Source organism: Hippoglossus hippoglossus, chromosome 12 (assembly GCF_009819705.1).
Source record: "Hippoglossus hippoglossus isolate fHipHip1 chromosome 12, fHipHip1.pri, whole genome shotgun sequence".
NCBI classification, from domain to species: Eukaryota; Metazoa; Chordata; class Actinopteri; order Pleuronectiformes; family Pleuronectidae; genus Hippoglossus; species Hippoglossus hippoglossus.
Genome location: NC_047162.1, coordinates 2,289,504 through 2,310,339, shown reverse-complemented (window position 1 = coordinate 2,310,339; position 20,836 = coordinate 2,289,504). Strand labels below are relative to the sequence as shown.

At 40.8% G+C, this 20,836-nt stretch overlaps 2 protein-coding genes across 2 annotated transcripts; both read right to left on the bottom strand.

Moving 5' to 3' along the window:
- Positions 1 to 4,806: 4,806 nt before the first annotated feature.
- purbb (purine-rich element binding protein Bb) lies at positions 4,807 to 7,511 on the bottom strand. The gene has a single exon (XM_034602854.1). The coding sequence runs from the start codon at positions 7,430 to 7,432 to the stop codon at positions 6,491 to 6,493; it is 942 nt and encodes a 313-aa protein (XP_034458745.1). The 5' UTR covers positions 7,433 to 7,511; the 3' UTR covers positions 4,807 to 6,490.
- Positions 7,512 to 13,001: 5,490 nt separating this feature from the next.
- ved (ventrally expressed dharma/bozozok antagonist) lies at positions 13,002 to 14,839 on the bottom strand. The gene is made up of 3 exons (XM_034602890.1): positions 14,605 to 14,839; positions 13,791 to 14,050; positions 13,002 to 13,472 (listed from the first exon to the last, which is right to left on the bottom strand). Exons 1-3 carry the CDS (start codon positions 14,837 to 14,839, stop codon positions 13,122 to 13,124), a joined length of 846 nt encoding a protein of 281 aa, XP_034458781.1. The 3' UTR covers positions 13,002 to 13,121.
- Between the last annotated feature and the right edge of the window lie 5,997 nt (positions 14,840 to 20,836).

The following is a 20,836-nucleotide window of genomic DNA, read 5'->3' as shown; positions in this document are numbered from 1 at the left end:
ACTGACAGCTCTCCTCTCACCATTTCAGTTGCTACTATGAACAAGAGCTACATATAAAGTACCTGCCTGCACATAGCTGAGTGTGTTTCTACAGGACGATCTTGTGTGCGCCACATGTGAGCAGATCTCAGCACAATCAAACTATTGTGCGACTGTGTCCCCAGGCAATGAGGTCCTAATGGCACAGCTGACTCCTGGACTAGGAATGTCAAGTCTGTCGCGGCCTCCCACATTAAAATAGCCAACGTGCCCTGTCAGCAGGCCCTTACAGCAGACGCATGGCTGCCTAACAGCTGCCAAACCAACAGAACTACTAAGTTAGTGGGGGTGTGGAGGAGAAGAAGAAGACAGATTCTCCTCAAAAGCGGGGAGCTTCAATAACAGATCAGCATGGAGTGGGGGAGATGAGGGAATGAAATTACCCTCGAGTCTCTTTACCTAAGAGTCAGAAAACAGTCCAGCTGTATAATTCTACACAATAAGATCATCTCATAAGTGCAGGGAGGGATGAGGAGGATCCAGAGTGCAGACAGGCCACGACTAAATCACCGTGTCGTTTTGATTTTCTACTGCTGTGGATTCAAGCAAGCTCTTGTTTTGCGGGGCCCTTTCCTACATAGTCTTTGTTAACTTCAGCAACAGCTGGTGTGTCACGCCAAACAGTCGTGTGCATGTGTGGCAAGAGAGCAACTGTAAAGCAAATGCTCCGACCATCTGATACTCAAGGGCTGCAACTAACAGATCATTTGGATTATTGCTTAGTTCGCAGATTATTTTCTGGATTGATCAGTAAATCGTCCTGCTATCCACTCAGAAAATGGTGAAGAATTTCCGTTATTAATATCCAAATGATAAATAGACAGAGACACATTTCATCCAAATAGTCTGTGAATAAAGATCGGTGACGTCTCCACTTCCTCTCTCTGTAAAAAAGTGAAGCCAAAATATCCTTGATACAGGTGCTGCCATCTTGTGACATAATTTGGAGCCAGACTCAGATATCGAGGTCCTGCCGATACCCACGTTCGACCAGTCGTGTGTCCATCACAGCTGTTAAACATGATGTTTCACAGAAATAGAAGCACCTGAACATACATCAGTGAGATAAGAACCAACTAACTAATTATTATTTCATACTATACCACCAGGTGGTGTTTCGAGTGAGTAACAGGTCTATTATCATCTGACCTGTGCCTGATCCTTCATACACCCAAACACTACACCACCACCAACATTTATTTGACTTGTACTTTTTCATTTGGCACATGTCCTACCTGCTACCATGAAAGAAGCTGGGTAGGAGAATTTTACTATAGCCAGCCACCAGAAGGTGATCCAGATGGTTTGGCTTCACTTTTGGGAGGTGTCATGTCTTCCATGTGGATGATCAACAAAGTTATTAACTTCCCAGTGGTCTCACCAAATCCCCAGGATCACTGTGAATCATTCAGGTCCTCCATCTCCCACATTGCAGGCTTGTCTTATTGAGTAACCCTGAGTTTGGGAGCCAAACTGTTTTAGTTTCTATCTTGGTCATTTATTGAAGATGAGTTTTTCATCAAATTGCTTCACTTTTTCTGTGTAAATTGAGTAACCCACAGAAAACCGATAAGAAAATATGTCATAGAAATCCTGTAACACTACAACAATTCTCTTCATTATTGCTAAATTTGACAGGAAGCCAATTGTAGTCAGATCCATTCAACTGTTTTTGAATGGGTCTGTAACCCCTTATTTCATTTTCGATGTTCGGGGAAGCGTTTTCAACGACCACAGAGCAGAACCACAACCAATCAGAGCTTCAGATCTGTAACGTTTCACATAGTGACAGAAGTGTTTTTGTTTATGCTTCTTTTAGAGAAAAATACCAATCCCGTTTGCTTACTGTGTCGACAACAGATTCAACAGACCTCTTTAGATGAGTGGCACGACCAGTTTCAGGACTAGCCAAAAAAGGTCCAAGTGGGTGGGTGTGGGGGTGGGGAGAGTGAATACCCATGAGCATGAGCTCATTGACTGGTAGATGTACTGCATTCTTATGTAGTGCATTTCTAGTCTTTACAACCACTCAAAGCACTTTACGCAACGAGTCACATTCACCCATTGACACACACAGATTCATAAAGCACTTCTATATATAGCACTTTTCTATTACACGTCATACACACACTGCTAGCACAGCTGGCAGGGCTATTTGGAGTTCAGTGTTTTGCCTATGGACACTTCAACATGCGAACTTGAGGCGCCACACACAGACCTTCTGGTTAGTGGACAACCCGCTGGACCCCCTGGTCTGGTTTCCAGGCTATCTGAAAGTTAGGCCTAGTTTCTTTAAGAATAAACTGACTTGTGTTGAATGTCAGATAATAGTGACATCATTATACACAGAAGCCCAGGTTAAAGCCAGAAACACAAAAGTGTTGAGTTTGCTGTCAAACCGAGAAACTAGCAAAGAGGTTGGAAAAAGTGAATGTTTGACATTTTTGCTACGAATCAAACACACTGATTGTTGCCATTGAGAGTAGTGGTTGGTTTCTGATGCCTGGAGATATAAATAACATACATGCATTGTGAGAGTCTCTTGGGGCCAACCAACAAATGTTTTGCCTATAGGGGCAAGTTGGCATCCAACAGCCATTTTCATTCTTTTTTACCCTTCAATTAATTTCCAGGCTAATTAATCATTTAATATAAAAGGCCAGAAAGCAGTGACAAATGTCCAATGCTATTTCTCAGAGCCATCAAATTCAAAGTGGACAGGATTTGTCAGACCTACAGTGCAAACACATTTCATTTACTATCAACAAGACAAATCATCACACCTAAGAAGCTCAAATCAAAAAGGCTTCCATTTTTTGCATGAAATATCACACAAAAGGTTAATTGATCATCAAATTGCAGCTCGATATTAATTTCCTGTCAGTGGACTTGTTTAGCTTGTTAAGTGAGAGGGAAAAGCTCTCCCACCCATGGCCGTACCGTCACAATCCACAGCTCCGTGGTAGCCCCCACCCAGACTGCTAGGAACCTGGCTGTGACCCTCGACAGTCAACTCTCCCTTACTGCCAACATTACTGCAACAACCCGTTCCTGTAGATTCATGCTGCACAACATCAGGAGAATACGTCCCCTTCTCACTCAGAAGGCGGTGCAGGTTCTGGTCCAGGCTCTGGTCATCTCACACCTAGACTATTGTAACTCCCTCCTGGCAGGTCTACCTGCTAGTGACATCCGACCTCTGCAGCTCATCCAGAATGCAGCAGCTCGACTGGTCTTCAACCTACCTAAGTCCGCATCCACTTCAAGACACTAGTACTTGCTTTCCGTTCTGCGAACGGATCGGGCCCAGTCTACATCCAGGACATGGTCAAACCTTACACCCCAGCCCGTCCACTCCACTCTGCATCAGCCAATCGGCTTGTTGCTCCATCACTGCGAGGGACACCTAGCCACTCAACAAAACCACAACTGTTTGCTCCCAAATGGTGGAACGAGCTCCCCATTGACATCAGGACAGCAGAAAGTCTACACACCTCTTCCCACTTCACCTTGGTTAAGAAGATGATGTCTAATAACCATTGTCAACTCTGGTGTTTATACTGAAAAATTAAAAATTAAAAAGTTAGCTGCACTTATATATTACACTTACATGTAGCACTTTGTAGTTTGGCTTTTTTGAAGTTAACGTACTTACATAATTCTTGTTCTGGGCTTGTACCCTCATGGTTGAATGCACTTATTGTAAGTCGCTTTGGATAAAAGTGTCAGCTGAATGATATGTAATGATATGTAATGTAATCTACCAGGGCTGCCACTTCACCACTTAACATGCCAATTATTTTCTCAATCAATCAATTAGTCCATAAAACATTACAGCAGTTTGGCTGCAACATCTTCAGTTATTAGCTTTAGAATATTTCATGTCCTTTTTAAAAAAAATATGTCTGAAACAGTGGCTTAGTTACCATTATTTTTAATCATCATAGTTGCTTTTAGATTTAAGATTCTTGCACCTAAAGGCGCATGAATAAAATTTTCTTATATTATTTTGCCATCCATTTTTTTTACATGTCATTTTACACATTGTAATTTTACCCTGAACACAAATGGCAATAAATGACACTTATGTAAAATGACACGCGAAAAAGCTTAACAGCGCAGACATGACACGCGAAGCGGTTTGCTATTTATATGCAAACCAATGATATCATGTAGCATGTTCAGTTTATAAAATAGGATACATTTTTACTTCAGTTAAAATTGGCTCCATCTTAACTAGAGATCCAACAAAAACTTAATGCCCTGGTGTTTTGGACAGCCAGACAAAACAAGCCGTCATCTGTGGTTTTATTGACACTAAGCATCTTCACTGTTCACTGCTTCCTGACATTTTACAAACCAAATAATTAATCGATAATGAAAATATTTGTCAGTCGCAGCCCTAGACTCATTGAATATGTGCACGGAGCCTTCACTACTGCATGCGGCATCTTATTAAATCCTGACCTCACAAGTAAAAGCACAGTAATCCTGGTCTGGATTTGACACTGCTGGATTTTTTCCCAGTAAAACGTTTCTGTGTGCATCACGGACAAATGCTGGAACCAAATATTCTTTGGAGCTCCTCACGTTTGATGATTTGCTGCCTTTCTAAGATTTATCTCATTATAATTTGAGTAGAATTTGGTTTTGGATTATTGGCCTGTATGTGAAGATCACACCTTGGACTCTGGGGAATTTTGATGGGTAAATTTCTTACACTTCATTGGCCAGAGTAGAAATATGCTAATAAAGAAACTAGCCATATTTCTTTGGCTCTTTCCTTTTCACACCGAGTAAATTTCCCTGCAAAACATATAAACAATCTCATGAATACATATAACAAGACAAGGGTTTAAAAATATAGTCACAAAATCGGTTGTTGTGTTTCAAGTAGTTTTAATTAAGGAAGTGTTATACTTTTACTCTTGGAAAAACAAATCTGGAGGTTTGAGTCACAACTTTGTTTTAAGAAATTAACCTTTTCATTTAATTTTATAGTAATGAAATTCATTTTAAACAATACATTTTCCATTATAAGTATTTCAAAATATCTTCTGCTGGTTTGTTCGATAATATCATTCCTATAAGTAGAATCTCATTTCAATATAGTTCTTTTGAAAAAAAAAAAAAAAAACACACACGCAACACACAGAGAAAAAACCCAAAACAAAAAGAAAACATCCATAAATGTGTTTCTGTCCAGGGTCTTCATGTGTCAGAGGATGTTAGTTGTTACAACAGAAAATGTGGCGTGGCTGGTTAAGACGGACGTCTGTCCAGCTCTGTCCACGACACAGAGGCTGATGGCAAAGCTCATCGCTGATGCTCTGCAGAGCCAAGAGATCAGAGAAGCTCCAGTGTGTCTGAGGCTCCTCTCCAACAGCTGGTTTTCTGGACTGCTTGTAGTGACACTCAGGAGCTAATTGTTAAAAGTCCCAATATATATATATATATATATATACATATACATTTGTCCCTGGTGGGGTGGGCTCCCACAAAAAGACAGTCCTCTGCCCACATGTTGGCTCTCCAAAGCGGCTGTTCTCAAACACCAGGGATGCTCTGGTGTCAGGAGAACAGACGGCTCCTCGTCTCTAAATGTGAATCTTACTGAAAACGATGTGACTTATGCTTTGAAAATATCGCCAAGATTGTATGTATAACATAAAACCCAGCTGATCTGCACTGTAATTGACTGCTGGAGTCAAAAGCTTGAATTTAGTCCGCACGGCCCTTGTTGTTTGGGCTCACAGATAATCCTCTTCCCCTAACATTTTTTTAGGCAACCTTTTCAATGAATGGCCTGCTGCTGCTGCTCGCCTCCATGCTGTTTGACAGCTCTTCATCTGCTGACCCATCATCGAACGTGGAACATCCACCGAGTGACAGCAGCTCGCTATACATTCCCCCCAGGTTCATCTGACTGACTTGCAAGGAATCCCACAAACTACCCACTGAGGAGAGACCTGGTTCTGAACAGGAATACAATGGATGCTAGGTTCTCTCCTTGGAGTGAGCAAGGAAAACATCTTAAACAGTTTGACTCCTCACTCTTAAAATATAAACTATGTCTCGAATAGGAAAGCATTCATTGGCTTCATTTCTAGATATAAAAACCAAGTTGCTGGTTTTAGTAGTTTTCTCTCACCTTTCAGCCAGTGAGAAATATCTCAGTTAAACATTTAGTCCACTTTTTTTATTCACTTTCAGAGATTCAAACGACCACTCCAACCCTCGACCCTACAAACTTTAGGATAATACACCAATTACTCCCTGCACATGTACTTTTTTTTTTACTCCACGATACTTTAGTAGGCTATAACAGCACGATTTGTCATGCACTTTATCTGTCTTTTTTAATGTTTTTTTTTTTATTATTATATTTTTTTGCAAAATACTCCTATATTGCAGATCTGTCGTGTAACTGGACTAACAGCCGTCTGATCTCTCAGTCGTCCTCCACCTCGTCTCCCTCGGACTCATCCCTCCTCTCGTACAATTTATCCCGCTGCCTCTCCTGGATCTCCTTCATCTCCTCGGCGTATCTGCTGAAAGCGCCTCCGAATTTGCCCCAGGCTTTGAAGGGGATGGTGATAGAGTTCCTGTAGCTGGGCTTCACCTCGCTCACACGCAGGAACACCCCGTATTTGTTGGAGCCGACGTCGAAGAAGAACCGCTTGGAGTCCACCATGATGGAGGTGCCCTCGGGGAGCTCACCGTAGCCGCCGGCGGCCGTGCCACCGGCCAGCTCCTCGTCGTCTCCCCCGTAGTCATCTATGAGCTTAGCGAGGGCGTCTCTAAACTCTATTAACCCCTGGGCCGGAAGGGCTATGGTCTGGCCGGAGAGCATGCCGCCCACTGGGCCCCCGACTCCAAAGCCAGGTCCGCGGTTGACGGTCTGCCGGATCCGCAGGAACCTCCCCCGCTGGTTCTCCTTCAGGTCCAGGTAGTACTTGCGGTTCTCCCGGACGAGAAACTCGCTCTTGAGCGCTCGCCTGGGCCCGCCATCCTCCCCCGCAGCAGCCTGGGCGATCTGCTCCGGACTGCTAGGCCCCAGCTGGGCGTAGTGCTCGATGAAATCCCCGAGGTAGTCACGGAACTCCGCCGCCACCGACAGCGAGAGAGTCAGGCGACTTTTGGAGCCGCCGGCCCCGACCTCTGCGATTTTGATAAACCTGCCCTTGCTGTTCTGCTTGACGTCCAGGTAGAAGCGCTTGTTCTGGATGTCGAGACGCTTGGACGCCAGCTCCTGGGTCTCCTGGTCCCGCTGGAAGTGCTGGAAGCCCCCGCTGCCAGCACCAGCACCAGCAACACCGCCGCCGCCGCCTCCCCCGCTGCTACCGCCTCGCTCACTCCCGCTGTCTCCATCCGCCATCTTCAGCTCCACCATTCGGCTCGTGCCCCTCTCTCCTGTGCAGCTGCTCCCGGCGCGCACTCGGCCCCGCGCGCGCCCCCGTCACGCTCTCTATCAGTGCACTCCGCGGAGCGTCGTGATTGGTCCACCCGTTCGCCACTTTCACGAGTTCACGCAGTTACGGCCTGATCATTGGTCCGTCGGATTTTGTCAACCACACCCACATGTATCATCTCTCATCAGCCATTGGTTCAGATTGAGGTTCCGTCGGCGTCATTCTTGTCGAACTCTTTTTAGTTTTTTTAGTCTCGGTTGTGAACTTCATTGTATTTTGTATTTTAGTGTATTTTTAAGCATCCTATTCTATTTGCTCTAGTTTTCACTGTTTAATTTTATTCTGTATTTTCCTTTACTGTATTTTGCTATGTTTTTATGTGTTTGGTTTATTTTCTTGTTATGTGTTATAATGTGATTGTTGTCTCGTCGTGAGAACACTGAGGACAATTCCAAACAACTGACTTATAAATAAAGTATTGAATCTGAATCTTACTAGATTACTTACTAACTTACTTAAGCAGCCTGATCTCTTGATGTCAACAAACAGACCATTGATAATATACTTCTTCTAATTCTGTGTGGAAAAACAAAGTACATTATATTAGGAAGTCTGTCTTAATCTGTCTCTTATGAACATGGTGGCCTGAACTGTCTTGATTTTCCAACCCTTAACAACACTTTCAAAATAAATTGGATTAAACAATATTTTACAGATCCGACATCGATCTGGAATTTTATTCCCAAATTAGCCTTTAAATTTGTTTTGCTGTGCAACTACAACGTTGAAAAAAATCTTCTTAAAATGATCAAACATTTAGAAACAAATGCTCCTTTCTTGGTCTTTAATTTAACAAACACAATTTACCTCACACATATTATATCTGGAATTATAGAGACACAATATATAAACACAAATCTTTTCTCTTGGAAAACTGGTTTGTCCATGGTATTTTTCTGGTTACTCAACTTTTCAATTCTAGTGGTATATTAATGTCTTACTCTTAATTCCTCCACAAATACGGTATCCCTGTACCACTAAAGAAATATGCCTTAGATTTTGATGCAATCCCTTCAGGTGTTCGTCACCTTCTTAGAAACACGGTGTCTTCCGATCTGTCTTTAGTATCACTGGATCCCTGGTTTTACTAATGTTGGTCAAATCTCTTTTCCTCTAAAAAGAAAACAATAATAACCATGAAATACATGGTTTACTTCAAAATGAAATTGTCTCTATTCAAAACGTAATTTCCTTTTGGAGTAACCTAAGTTCTGATCTGGACTGGAAGCAACTTTGGTGCCTTCCCTTTAAATATCTAATTGAAGATCAAGGAAGTGACTTTTTGATTCATCGTTTTTATCCCTCCAAACTTTTTCATTAGAGATATAAAAAGGACATTGATGTTGAGGAATCCTCCTTTTGTTAACTGGTTCCAGAAGATATCCATCACTTATTTTGGTATTGTCCCCACTCAGCAGGTTGTCTGCACATTTATTTCCCAATATATTGACTCTGAACTCTCACTATAATAATTTATTATTTGGTTTTGCAGCTGGTGTACGGAACCCCCTGGTATCAGGTGAAGAAAAAAAAAAATCTGTTCCCTCAGTTTAACAAACCGTTCCCCCAGTCTAACAAATTGTTCCCTCAGTTTAACAAAGTCTTTCCCTCAGTTTAACTAATCCGTGCCCTCAGTTTAATAATCTGTGCCCTCGGTTTAGCTAATGAAGTCCTTCTGCATGCAGAAGGAGGATGTCCCTACGGGTGTGGCTTCTGCCAGGTAATGTTAACTAAGTCCAGTTTATCCACTTATGGTTAGAATTAATGCTTTATTGTGTTGTCTCACATGTTTAACCAAGAAACGTTGTGTTTATTACAACACAATATAAACTGGACTTAGTTAACATTACCTGGCAGAAGTGGTCGCAGTCGTGTTCCTCCTTCTCTGTAGAATGGTTTCAGGTAAAATTCGCAGCAACTGCGTATTTCTTGTTTAGCAGACAAGCCACGCCCGTAGGGATGTCCTCCTTCTGCATGCAGAAGGACTTCATTAGCTAAACCGAGGGCACAGACTATTAAATTGAGGGCACAGATTATTAAACTGAGGGAATCGTTCGGTAAATAGAGGGAACAGATTTTTTTTTTCTTCAACTGATACCAGGGGGGCTCCGTAGCTGGTGTTAAGGCCGGCAAGTCTTGTTTTTTAACCACGAAGTTACAGTGGAAACAATCTAGGAAGTTTCATGTTTTCATTTGTGCAAATGTGTACGTAGGGCCAATATTAATATCACTATATTCTCTGTTATTGCCAGCGGTGGAAGAAGTACCCAGACATCTCATCAAAGAAAAACTTGCAATACTACGTTGTACGTTCATTTAAAGTGAAAGTCCTGTATACACAATTTCAGGTCTGGATCTTACCATCTTATGATTTGGCGCTTAAAGTTGAACTGAATTGAATACCTTTTATTTTATTTTGTGAAGTACTTTGTAACCTTGTTTAGATAAGTGCTATACAAATAAAGTAAATATTATTATTATCATCAAATTTAAATATTCAAAAGTGAAAGTATTCCCTATGAAAAAAACGCCGCCAATATTAATTCGAATATTTGTTCCATCTCAAGGGTTGGGATGGTAGTTAAACCTAAAATTATGCATTTTAATAATACTGTTTAAAAAACCATCAGAATCTATAAAATGATCCTGTGATTTGTATATAGTTTAATGAAGTGGAATAAAAAGTAGTAGAATGTAGTAGTAGGAGTATATTTAGTAAAGTACAAGTATATAACAAAATGTACTTCAGTAAATGTTCTGAGTTACTTTATTGCTCAACATTGTATGAATGTGAGTTTTCCACAGTTGAATACACAATACATGTCTTAATAGCTACACAGCAACATGCAGAGCAGTCACAGAATAAAACATAATGTTTTAACCTGCAATTATGGCTACAATTTACAATTAAATGTTAATGATTAATGCTAAAACATAACGGACAAGTAGTATAAGTAGGAACATAATAATTGAGTCATTGGGGTGTCTCAGTAATGTCAACGTGTCATAACTGAGCAAGTAAGGATTCTGTCACAAATTATTGAGGGTAATAAATTGAACAAGGTTGTGGTTTATCACATATGAATGTAGCTTTTTGTGAGAGGAAGAATGCCTCATTTCTTCTTTCCATTGCAGAGTCCCTCTTTGAAGTTACCATTTAATGCTCAGAGCTCCGACTGTAAATGAACTGGTTGGATCCTTGTATTTCCTTGAACAATGTAATTGCATCTTCACATGAGTGCTTTGGTCTGATAGCACACCTGTCATGTATTATAACATGTCATAAACTGTATTGGCAACGGGAAACATGATAATTCAGTTCCCAAATATACACTTCTAGAAGTACATTCAATCAAGTACTGTTGAAATACAATTTTTATGTACTTGTACCTGAGTTGTTTGATTTACATTTATCAGCTACAGTTATGAAGCGGCTAAATATTATTATTATACAATAAAGGATCTAACAGCATGTTAAGTCACTAAGGTTTGCCTCATCTTTACCAGCTGCAACATTAAAATACAGTTTGAACCTTATATATAAGTAATAAAAACCCTGTATTATATAAATATAAACACATGATGATACTTCAGCCCTTAATTCATAATTTTAATGAAATTAGTTATTTTTTAACAGTACGATTCAGCTGCTTTTACTAAAGTAAAAGGTCTAAAAACTTCTCCCATTACTGACTATAAAGAGTAACAGTGGCAACATTGACCACCTGCAGTGTATTCGTCATTCATATTCATATTTTACTGTACATCTTATATTCATGTGTATTTATTTTAGTCATGTTCATAACTTGACCCTTTTAACAACTATTCTGCATTTTTCAACAACCACTGCAATTTTACACGCTTGTTTCTTTTGTCGTTTTTTTGTATTGTCTTTAGTTCTTTGCTCTATGTACAATGCTCTTGTTATGCTGCTGTGACACAATAAGTTCCCAAATTGGGATCAATAAAGCACATATATCTATCTATCTATCTATCTATCTATCTATCTATCTATCTATCTATCGATCTATCTATCTATCTATCTATCGATCTATCGATCTATCTATTATTGCATTACCCAATTCTGTTTACAGATGGCAGTATAGTTCTACTAGCGGCTCAGGTGAGCTTTCAGGTTGATGTTCCTCTCTGTACTCTGTACTTACTGTTCTACCCTGTAGTGTAGTGTACTGTCCTGCCCTGTACTGAATTGTCCTGCCTTGTAGTGTACTGCACTGTCCTACCCTGTAGTGTACTGCACTGTCCTACCCTGTAGTGTACTGCACTGTACTGCCCTGTACTGTACTGTAGGCTACTTTAATGTCCTGTAGTGTGTGCCTGCCCTGTACTGTAAATGGTCTGTATTTATATAGTGTTGATGACCACTCCAACACTTTACAGTACAGTTTTACATTAAGCCATTCACACACGCATTCATACAGTGCATCTATGTGCAGCACTTTTTCTATGAGAAGGGGCAATTTGGGGTTCAGTAGCTTGCCCAAGGACACTATGGCATGTGGACTAGGGAAGATTGGGGTCGTACTGAACTGCCCTTCACTGTACTGTAGTGTACTTACTCTGTACTATTGTCAGAGTATTTTAAAAACAACAACAAATTCATAATTCATTTAACTCATTAATTGTATTCATTTACCTATTCATTTATATCTCCCTATATCATGGTGTAAATCCTGTTTCAAAGGAGCATTATCAGGCTCTGATTATCCTCCTCAAACTGATTATCATAGCCACATGTATTTACGTTGTATAATCAAGAAATCAAGAAGTGTGTGTGTCTGTGTAAGAATTATATGTTTCAGAAAAGTCAGATGAAGAAATTCCTGAAAGCCAATTTGAGTGATTCTCTTTTCTTTGCTTCTCTTTTTTCAGGTTTGACCCTCTGCAGCCCTCAGGTTGGTGTAGACAGAGAGTTTTCTCTTTCTGTATACAGCAGTCTAGAAGCTGAAGACATACATGGTGGAAGAAGCACTCAGATCCTCTACTTCAGTAAGTACATAGCAAAAGAAGAAATATTTCATCGCAAATAAGAGTAAGAAAGTAGTACCGTAATTGAAAGTACAGAAATGTTGGCAGCAAAATAAACTTATGGTATTGAGAGTGAACAGACTGATTCAGCAGAAAAGTGGCTCCTATGAGTGTCAGTATTAAGAGTATATATATTAGTGTTAGATCAAATATAGGTCTGAAGTTCTGTTGACATTTTAACGAAAGAAAATACATCAGATGGCCTGTTAAGTTTGAATAACTCTTTTATTTAAGCAGTGTCATTTCACAGTGACATCTGATAAAAACACTTCATAGATTAAAATTTAAATATATGCAAACTATACAAGCAGAGGTACACACACATATCACATTATTGCACACTACCCTGTTTGATTCATGATTAAGATTTAAGCTTCACAGCCATGTTTGGGATCTGTTTCTTACAAAGCATTCATTTCTGTTGGTGTCGATCCTATTAGGACAAGATGAGAACATCATTTTTTCAAAAAGTAAAGCCAATACAATCTTATTTAGTTTGAGAAAATATCAGAGTTAAGATTACAGCAGTTGCTCATGTTCATCTTCATTGGACAGCCAGTGTTAGTAGTACTGGGGATAAGTCGGGTAGGAGCCCATGAGTTGAGTCGAGGCAGAGGGCAGCATGACCCCCGGGAGGCTGCTGTACTGGTAGGAGTCCAGGGGCCGCGTGGGGACACTGGACAGGCGGGAGCTGTACTGCAGACTGTGTGGATGGACGAAGGAGGCAGCAGACGGGGCCTCCTGCGCTGCTGCTGCTGCTGAGTGGTATCTGGGGTAGGGTCCCGGCCTGTAGGACTGCAGCTCAGGATAATGCATGAACTGGGAGGCGATGTTTGCCTGGCAGGCGTGAGCCAGGGCGTCCTGCACGGTCCTCTTCAGCTTCATGCGTCTGTTCTGAAACCAGTTTCTGATCTAAGGTGCAGAAAGAAGATGGAAGTTTCATGAGGAAAAGTTTCCACCAAAGTATATTGTGAAAAATTAAGCAGTTCATCACGTTCCTGGGAAATAAACACATTTAAATAAATACTTGAATTAATTAATTCAAACGTATTAAATTGTTATTTGTCTTGGAATTTCATAACATTTAATGACACTGCTTGTAAAGACACTAGAGTCAGCTTAAGTGAACAAATACACAAAATCTAGAGGTCATGGCCTCAGTATCCACAGTGATAGCTGCTGATAACTCAAACACTGGAGTCCTGTTAGTGACGCACTGAGGCTTGTTACCTGTTTGTCAGACAGGTTGAGCTTCTTGCAGAGCTCGGCCTTGTCCTGTGTTCCCAGGTAAGCGTTCCTCTTGAAGGCCCGCTCCAGGCTGCTGATCTGCTCCGACGTGAAGGCCGTGCGAGGTTTCCGGCCCGACGGGGGGGACGGCGGCGAGGTGGACACACAGTCAGGAAGGGCCGAGGGGGAGAGGGAGTGACCCCCTTCACTCTCATACCCGGAGGTCTCCTCCTCTGTCCCGCTGCTGAAACTGGCCTCTGTCACTGGAAAGAAGAATTCAAACATTAATTTAACTGTTAAAAAAAAAAATTGCAACTCTTCATCTTGTAGAAACACATACAAAAGTAATTTAATCTTCAATACCCACAGAGTTACTTGTGTAATTGAGTAAATGTAGGTACATTCCACCATGGTGCGTAAGTGGCGGCTGAAGGCCACTACTAAAAAACTTTGTTACAATTTAAGGTCCCTCGGCACCAAAAAATATTTGTTATTTGTTTTAAGGCTAAAATGTTTGGCAGAAAACTTTTATTCTATTTTCATGTCATATATACTTATGTAATCCTAAGTTAACTACAGTTCAGAGATAAGTATTTACCTGCACTACACATTAATGCCTTACATACAAGCTGTATCAGCTTGTTTAATAAAAATAAATATTTTTGTAATTGTTTACTTTTACTAATAACTTAAGTTATTTAACTCTATGCTACAATTCAGCATTTGAACATAATATAACACAATTTTAAGTTTTTGTAAGTGGAAAAGACTCAGCACTTCTAGTGTGTTCAAAAGAATTGTGATGAAGTGAATTTACCTTGATCACTGTGAGAGGTCTGGTGCTGGGGTGTGCTCAGGCTGTATGCATCCGGGCTCTGACTCCTGCTCTCTTCCTGTTGCTCAGGTACATTTTCTGACTTTTGTCTGCAGTAAAAACCTGGCAGACTCTCAGAATGTGTCCCGCAGGCTGTGGTTCCGGGGGTCGGGACAGCGTCTGGTCCTGCTGACTGGCTGCTCTGGGCCATCCACTCGATGGAGAAATGTCCTCTCATTGCTGCAGAGTGCTGAAGATTTGTTTCTTCCTTCTTCTAATGGAAACAAAAAACAGTATTTCCTTTGTTTTAAATGGCAAAATCTGAAGTGTAGTTTCTGTCCAGAGTGCAGGGGAGAATCTCAGGATGTGCTGGCCGGTCAGTGCTGGTGGCAGAGGAGTTGTAGCTGCCTCCTCCTGGCAGCCTGTCTGTACTTATAGGGGACATCCCACCTCATCTCAAACTCTCTCAGCCCCAAAGATCAAAGCATGCATCCTCACTTCCCTCCCACCCTCCCCTCCTTTAGTTTTCACAACTGGAGTAATTAAGACGTCTCATTCAGTCTCAATGAGGCTGTTACAGCATGGCTCCAGTAAGTCTGGGAAGCCCCCCCCCTCCACAACATACACAAACACACACACACACACACACACACACACACACACACACACACACACACACACACCCTCCTTCCTGCCTCCAAAAACAGATAATAGACACACCTCACCCCCAAACTGTCTGCATCTCTACATCCAGACTGTAAATGCAAGTATGCAGTGTAGAACAGGACTACTACTTCATCTAAAGAACTTACTTTCTCAATGAATGTATACTTCTACTGCAGGGAGAAGCATTGTCTCACGTAATGAGCTGAATTTTTAAACCAATGTACTTGAGTAGGGCTCCAAGGTACTTGTGTTGTTTGTGCATATTTCCATGTTTTGCTCCTTTATACGTCTACTTCTCTACATTAGAAAAAGATACCTCACTTTTATGTGACAGCTGTAGTTATAGTATTTTAGAATAAAGATCCGGTGCATTTAAAGCTGAGACAAAAAATAAATCGACAGTAAAGCAATCGTCTTTCATTTCAATGAAGACGAGCAGCTTCTAAAATGCAAAGACCAGCAGACTTTCCTTTGTTTGCTGTAGTAAATCGAATGTATCTAGAAAGAAAGCTGATTGGATACGTCAGCATCACCATTGTTTTATGAAATCTGTACTGAGGATGTTACAGAATTTACTGCAGACAAATTGATAAGAAAAGAATAATTAGTCACAGCCAAGAGTCTCTTCCCTTTCCAAACAGACATTAATCAAATTCTTTCAAATGTCCACTCAATGCTAAACTGCTCATCACACATTTAGGGGCCATAGTTACTCTAAAAAATACAAACGTCAATCAGAAAAGCTTCATTTGAGCCTATGACCAACATAATGAGCTGTGAGTGGCTTAATATGATGGAAACACAATAATCCTGGATGATCCCCAGATTAAAGACCGTCTGCTGGGACGGGATATCAGTTGAGTTTTCACAATGATGGGTTTCAAGGTTGTGTGATCTCTGCTGTAACTGAGACTGATTTACATTTGGATGAAAAAGAAGTGATCCTTCAGTGACTTTTAGATGAATAACAGCTTCTAAAGTATGTTCTACTGTAAAGGATTAAAAATAAGTCGCAGCAGTACTATTATAAAGTAACTAAGATGTAATTAACTCAAAAATAAACACAGGGAAATATTTCACAAAGCTGTATGCTCATCAAAAAAAGTGTGGAAATTCAGTTCCTATAGTAAAAGAAGGAAACACTACAATTTGAAACACTCATTTATAAGTAAACATCCTCTATTCAAAATAAGTACACGATCATTGTACATTGCAAAAGTAAAAATACTTGTTATGATACCACAATGGGCTCTGTCCATGTTAAATTGTTATATATTATACTATTGGATTATAATTATTGGTATAGCAATGGTTATTTCAACAGTTTGGTTATTCACTAGCCTGTGACATAGTGTCTTGTCTGCAGCTGGAATGTAGTGGGGGGAAAAGTACTCTATTTTCTTGCGAAAAATGTGAAACTGGAGAAGCTTAAAGTATCATAAATTACAATTCAAGTACTTAATTACTTTACTCTCTTTTAGTCAGCCTACCTTGTTGTTTAAAAAACAAGCCAAGATTCATATGGTGGAATAGTAATGATTGTAGAACATAAATAGAAATCCAGCACAATATCCCAAGATTTCTTTAAACCATTGGTGGAGGAAGTACCTAGTTCTTTTAAGTAAAAGTAGTGATACCAAAATGGGAAAATACTCCATGAAAAGTTAAAGTCCAGATTGAAAACTGCAGTAAAAGTTTGAGGTTACAATCAAATGTCCCTTTTTACTGGTACAGCATTTGATCATTATTATAAATATTGAGTTCTATTCATGTGCGAAGTATCAAGTAGCATAAAGCTAAAAAACACATGTTTTATTTTCACCTCTGGCAGTGACGTCCACACATCATCTGAACTAGTTGTCTCATTTTAGTGCCACCACTGTGTGTGTGTGTGTGTGTGTGTGTGTGTGTGTGTGTGTGTGTGTGTGTGTGTGTGTGTGTGTGTGTTTGGGCGGGTGTTTGTGGATCAAGTTAAAGAGCTTGATAACGAGCTGAAGATGATGATCCCCCTGTGAAGTGGCTCATAACATCAGCTGAGTGATGGAGCCGCGACTGTCTCCTTCCGAGGACAAGAGGAGGACAGGGCGCAGGCAGGCAGGCGCTGTTTTGTGTCCCAAAGGTGCTTCGGCCAAACGCATTGAGGCTTTAAAGGATTAATCGGGTCAAGCACAACCCCCCCCCCCCCTCTCCCCTTCATTGATAAGATAATGAGAGGTGCTCGGGACGCGCAGAGAGAGCGGATCCGTGGCTGCGCAGGCCTATCTCCGCGCCCCCAGACGCGCTGTCTGTGCGCTGCAGTGGGAGAGGAGAGCCGCGGCGCTCTAACAGCTCATTATGGATACTGGGCCACTTCAAAGGCGCCCGGTGCTTTGATAACCAACACACCCAACATGAGACGGGGACACGGCCGCCACCATAAAAAAAACCCCACTCCATATTGTCTTTATGGTGCGTAAAGACCTCCCCAGTAGGGGCGGAGCGCGGAGGATGACGCCGTGAGTGCCGCTCACCTGTGGATTTACAGCGCGCGCTCACTCATCTCATGCAGCTTCACACACTCGGGCTCCTCCACTACACCTCAGCCTGGGCTCATGTACAATAACATGCTTCTGTAACTGGGACAGACCAAAAGAAAAGATATGTAACATCACCCTCTGACTGCGTTAAGTGCTGACCACGTCTTGGTACTTTTACTTATAAAAAAGTATTTTTATCACATTGTTGTACTGGTACTTTTATCTCCATGTCCTATTATATTGCACATTATTCCCACGAGTCTCTGAATCTATAGCAACATAACACCAACATTGTTACAGTTCATTCACGGTGGTGGAAAGTAACAAAGTACATTTATTCAAGTACTGTAGTTTACTTCAATATGTACATTTTTGGTGACTTTATATTTCTACTCCACAACTATGCATTTTTTACCAACAACAGTAAAACCATCTGCATACATGAAAAACAATAATACTATTCTGTTTATAACATACAGTATTTCTAAGTACTCATAGTTTTGAAACATTACATTACATATTTCTACTTCCACCTTTTCATTTCAGTGGAGAACCTTTACTTGTGGGTATTTTAACATTGTTGTATTGGTCCTTATCTGTATACTTCCGACACTGGTTTTTGGTAATCCTCAGTGGAATAAGTAATGTTTGATTGTAGGAAAATATTTGTTAACAAGTACTATCCGTTAAATGTACTCCACGGGCAAATACTTCTAGATGTTAGAAGCTACTGTTACTTTGCAGGTGAAGATCTTTCATACACAACATATGTGAGATGATCAAATATTCGAGGTACAGACAGAGACTGTCTCAGGGTTTTCATCCCGTCTCCCTCTCGTCTGCGTCTGTGTCCTCACATCAAAGAGCTGCAGTCCTGCAAGTCCCAGATCAGGATGGAGATGACGAGGTGGAGCAGGCCAACACTGATACCCATCCGCCCCGTTATACAACACACAGGCACAGACAGAGGGGCAGCGATGGAGGTGAAGGAGAGAAAACAAAATGATCAGGACCTCTTTGAACTTTTAACTGTACCAATCAACTCACTGTTGTGTGTTTTTTCTTCTTCTTCTGTGTGTTACTGTGTGTGTCCGTCTCTTCTGACCTCGGATCAACACTTGTTGTAGATGTTGTAATGTCTGCTGTTTGTCCACTCTTGGCTCTTGTGCTTCGTTTGAAGTGAAAATGATCCACTGCTCTTTGTGCGTTCAGACATTGCTTCTCTGCAGTGGTGGAAGAAGCAGTTGAGTCAAAGTAAGTAAAAGTACCAACACCAGAGTGTAGAAGTGCTCTGTTAAAGTCCAGCGTCCAAAACTTAAATAAAAGGACTTGATTATTTCCATCAAGATATAGAAAATGTAAATATACTGAATGAACCACTTCAGAAAGTGGCCTGTTATTTGTTTAGATTATAATACATACATCCCTTTAATGCTAGTGGTAAAGCTGGAGCCATTTAGCCTATTCTGCCATAAACCATTATTTATATTACAAAAATGTATTTGTTAAGTTCATTTTTGAATTAAATGACAAATTAAAACAGTCAAATAAACACACAAAGTATAATGAAAAGTAGTGCTGCAGAATATAATTACTCAAGTAAAATACACTTCTTGAGTAAATGTAATTGTTATAACTTCTACTCTCACTCTGTCTGAGTGTAAAGCTTTATAACACAGGTCATGATTTACAGTGTAATTCCACTGTTCACATCAGGCACCAATAAGACACTGGTTCTTACTGGTATTTAAACTTATGAGCAGTGGAGGAAAACAAGACAACAGGGAACCACTGGGGAAGGGAAGGGAAGAGGAAAGGAAATATATATGATACTCCAGAAGGATTTCCTGCAGACATGGAAACAAAACTGATGTTTGGGCAAATGTTTCTATAAAGACAATTTCATAATGAAGAGTTGCACTTTTTAACTTGGCGACTGGGTGGCATGTTACTGAAGGCCATTGTTAGTTTTTTTAAATTATTTGAATAGATTTTCTGCTCATCTGCCGAACCAAGGGTCTCTGCCAAAACTCAGCTGTCTGGATTTGTTTATTTTTGTAATGCTCTGGTCTGTCATACTCAAACACAGGACATGCCAGGTTTATCTGAAAGAAACACACACGTGGACATTCTAGGTCAATCTTGATATATGTGTGTGTGTGTGTGTGTGTGTGTGTGTAAACTCTCCTTATCCATGAAGAAGAGGTCATTCATCCTCCTCGGCCCCAGTCCCAGGCTGCTGCTGTCTGTGGGGTAATGGTCTCCTGCTGGCTTCGTCTTTGATTGGCTCCATTCAGACTCTTTCATCTCTAATGGGCCTGTTTGCTGCTCTGTTATGGACACAAACACACCTAACAACACCGCCCCCCCCCCCCCCAGGCACTGTCATTAGACCGGAGGGAGACACATGTCCCAACACACTGGGATGCAGTGATCAGATCTCTGCTATATAGTAGCCAATATCTCCTTTGGTCTCACTGTCTTCATTTGTACAGAAACCCCAGTCCGTCAAACAGGAAGACATAGAGCAGTTGTTGGGGACTGCAGTGGATTCATCCACAGTACAACACCAAGGTGGTTCTTTTTTTCATTATTAAACAAATTCCCTTTGTTTTCACTACTTTCGTGGGCACACTGAGGCAAATTCCAAACCACCGAGTTGTGTGGCAATAAATCATCGAATCTGAATCTTGAATCTTAATGAATCTACTTTTTAATTTCTTATCAAAAAAAAAAGATTTGACTAATAAACATCCCTGAACACCACAATTTATCCTACAAAATATATTCTCAAAATGAACAGCAGACTTGAGGTCTATTCAATGGAGTTGAAATGATAGTGGGAATAATCAAACTCAACCAAACTGCAGAACATTTTATAGATTAGTGTTTTCTTCCCCTGGATATCATTTTTTGACATAAAGCAAACAAAGCCATAAAGAAATCACCTAAAACCTTAAACAACCTTAACCAAGACAGAGTCTGATGCTGAGTGGATTCCTCTATGCAGATCAAGGCGGTGATGACGCCTAATAATCATTGATCTCCATTGC

Bases quoted from the DNA above. Each gene is read 5' to 3' on its own strand.
- purbb (XM_034602854.1), bottom strand. From the start codon at position 7,432: ATGGTGGAGCTGAAGATGGCGGATGGAGACAGCGGGAGTGAGCGAGGC.
- ved (XM_034602890.1), bottom strand. From the start codon at position 14,839: ATGAGAGGACATTTCTCCATCGAGTGGATGGCCCAGAGCAGCCAGTCA. The intron at 14,051-14,604 runs GTAAATTCACTT...TCTTCTTTCCAG, and splicing joins GACCTCTCACAGTGATCAAG to TGACAGAGGCCAGTTTCAGC. The intron at 13,473-13,790 runs GTAACAAGCCTC...TCTGCACCTTAG, and splicing joins TCAACCTGTCTGACAAACAG to ATCAGAAACTGGTTTCAGAA.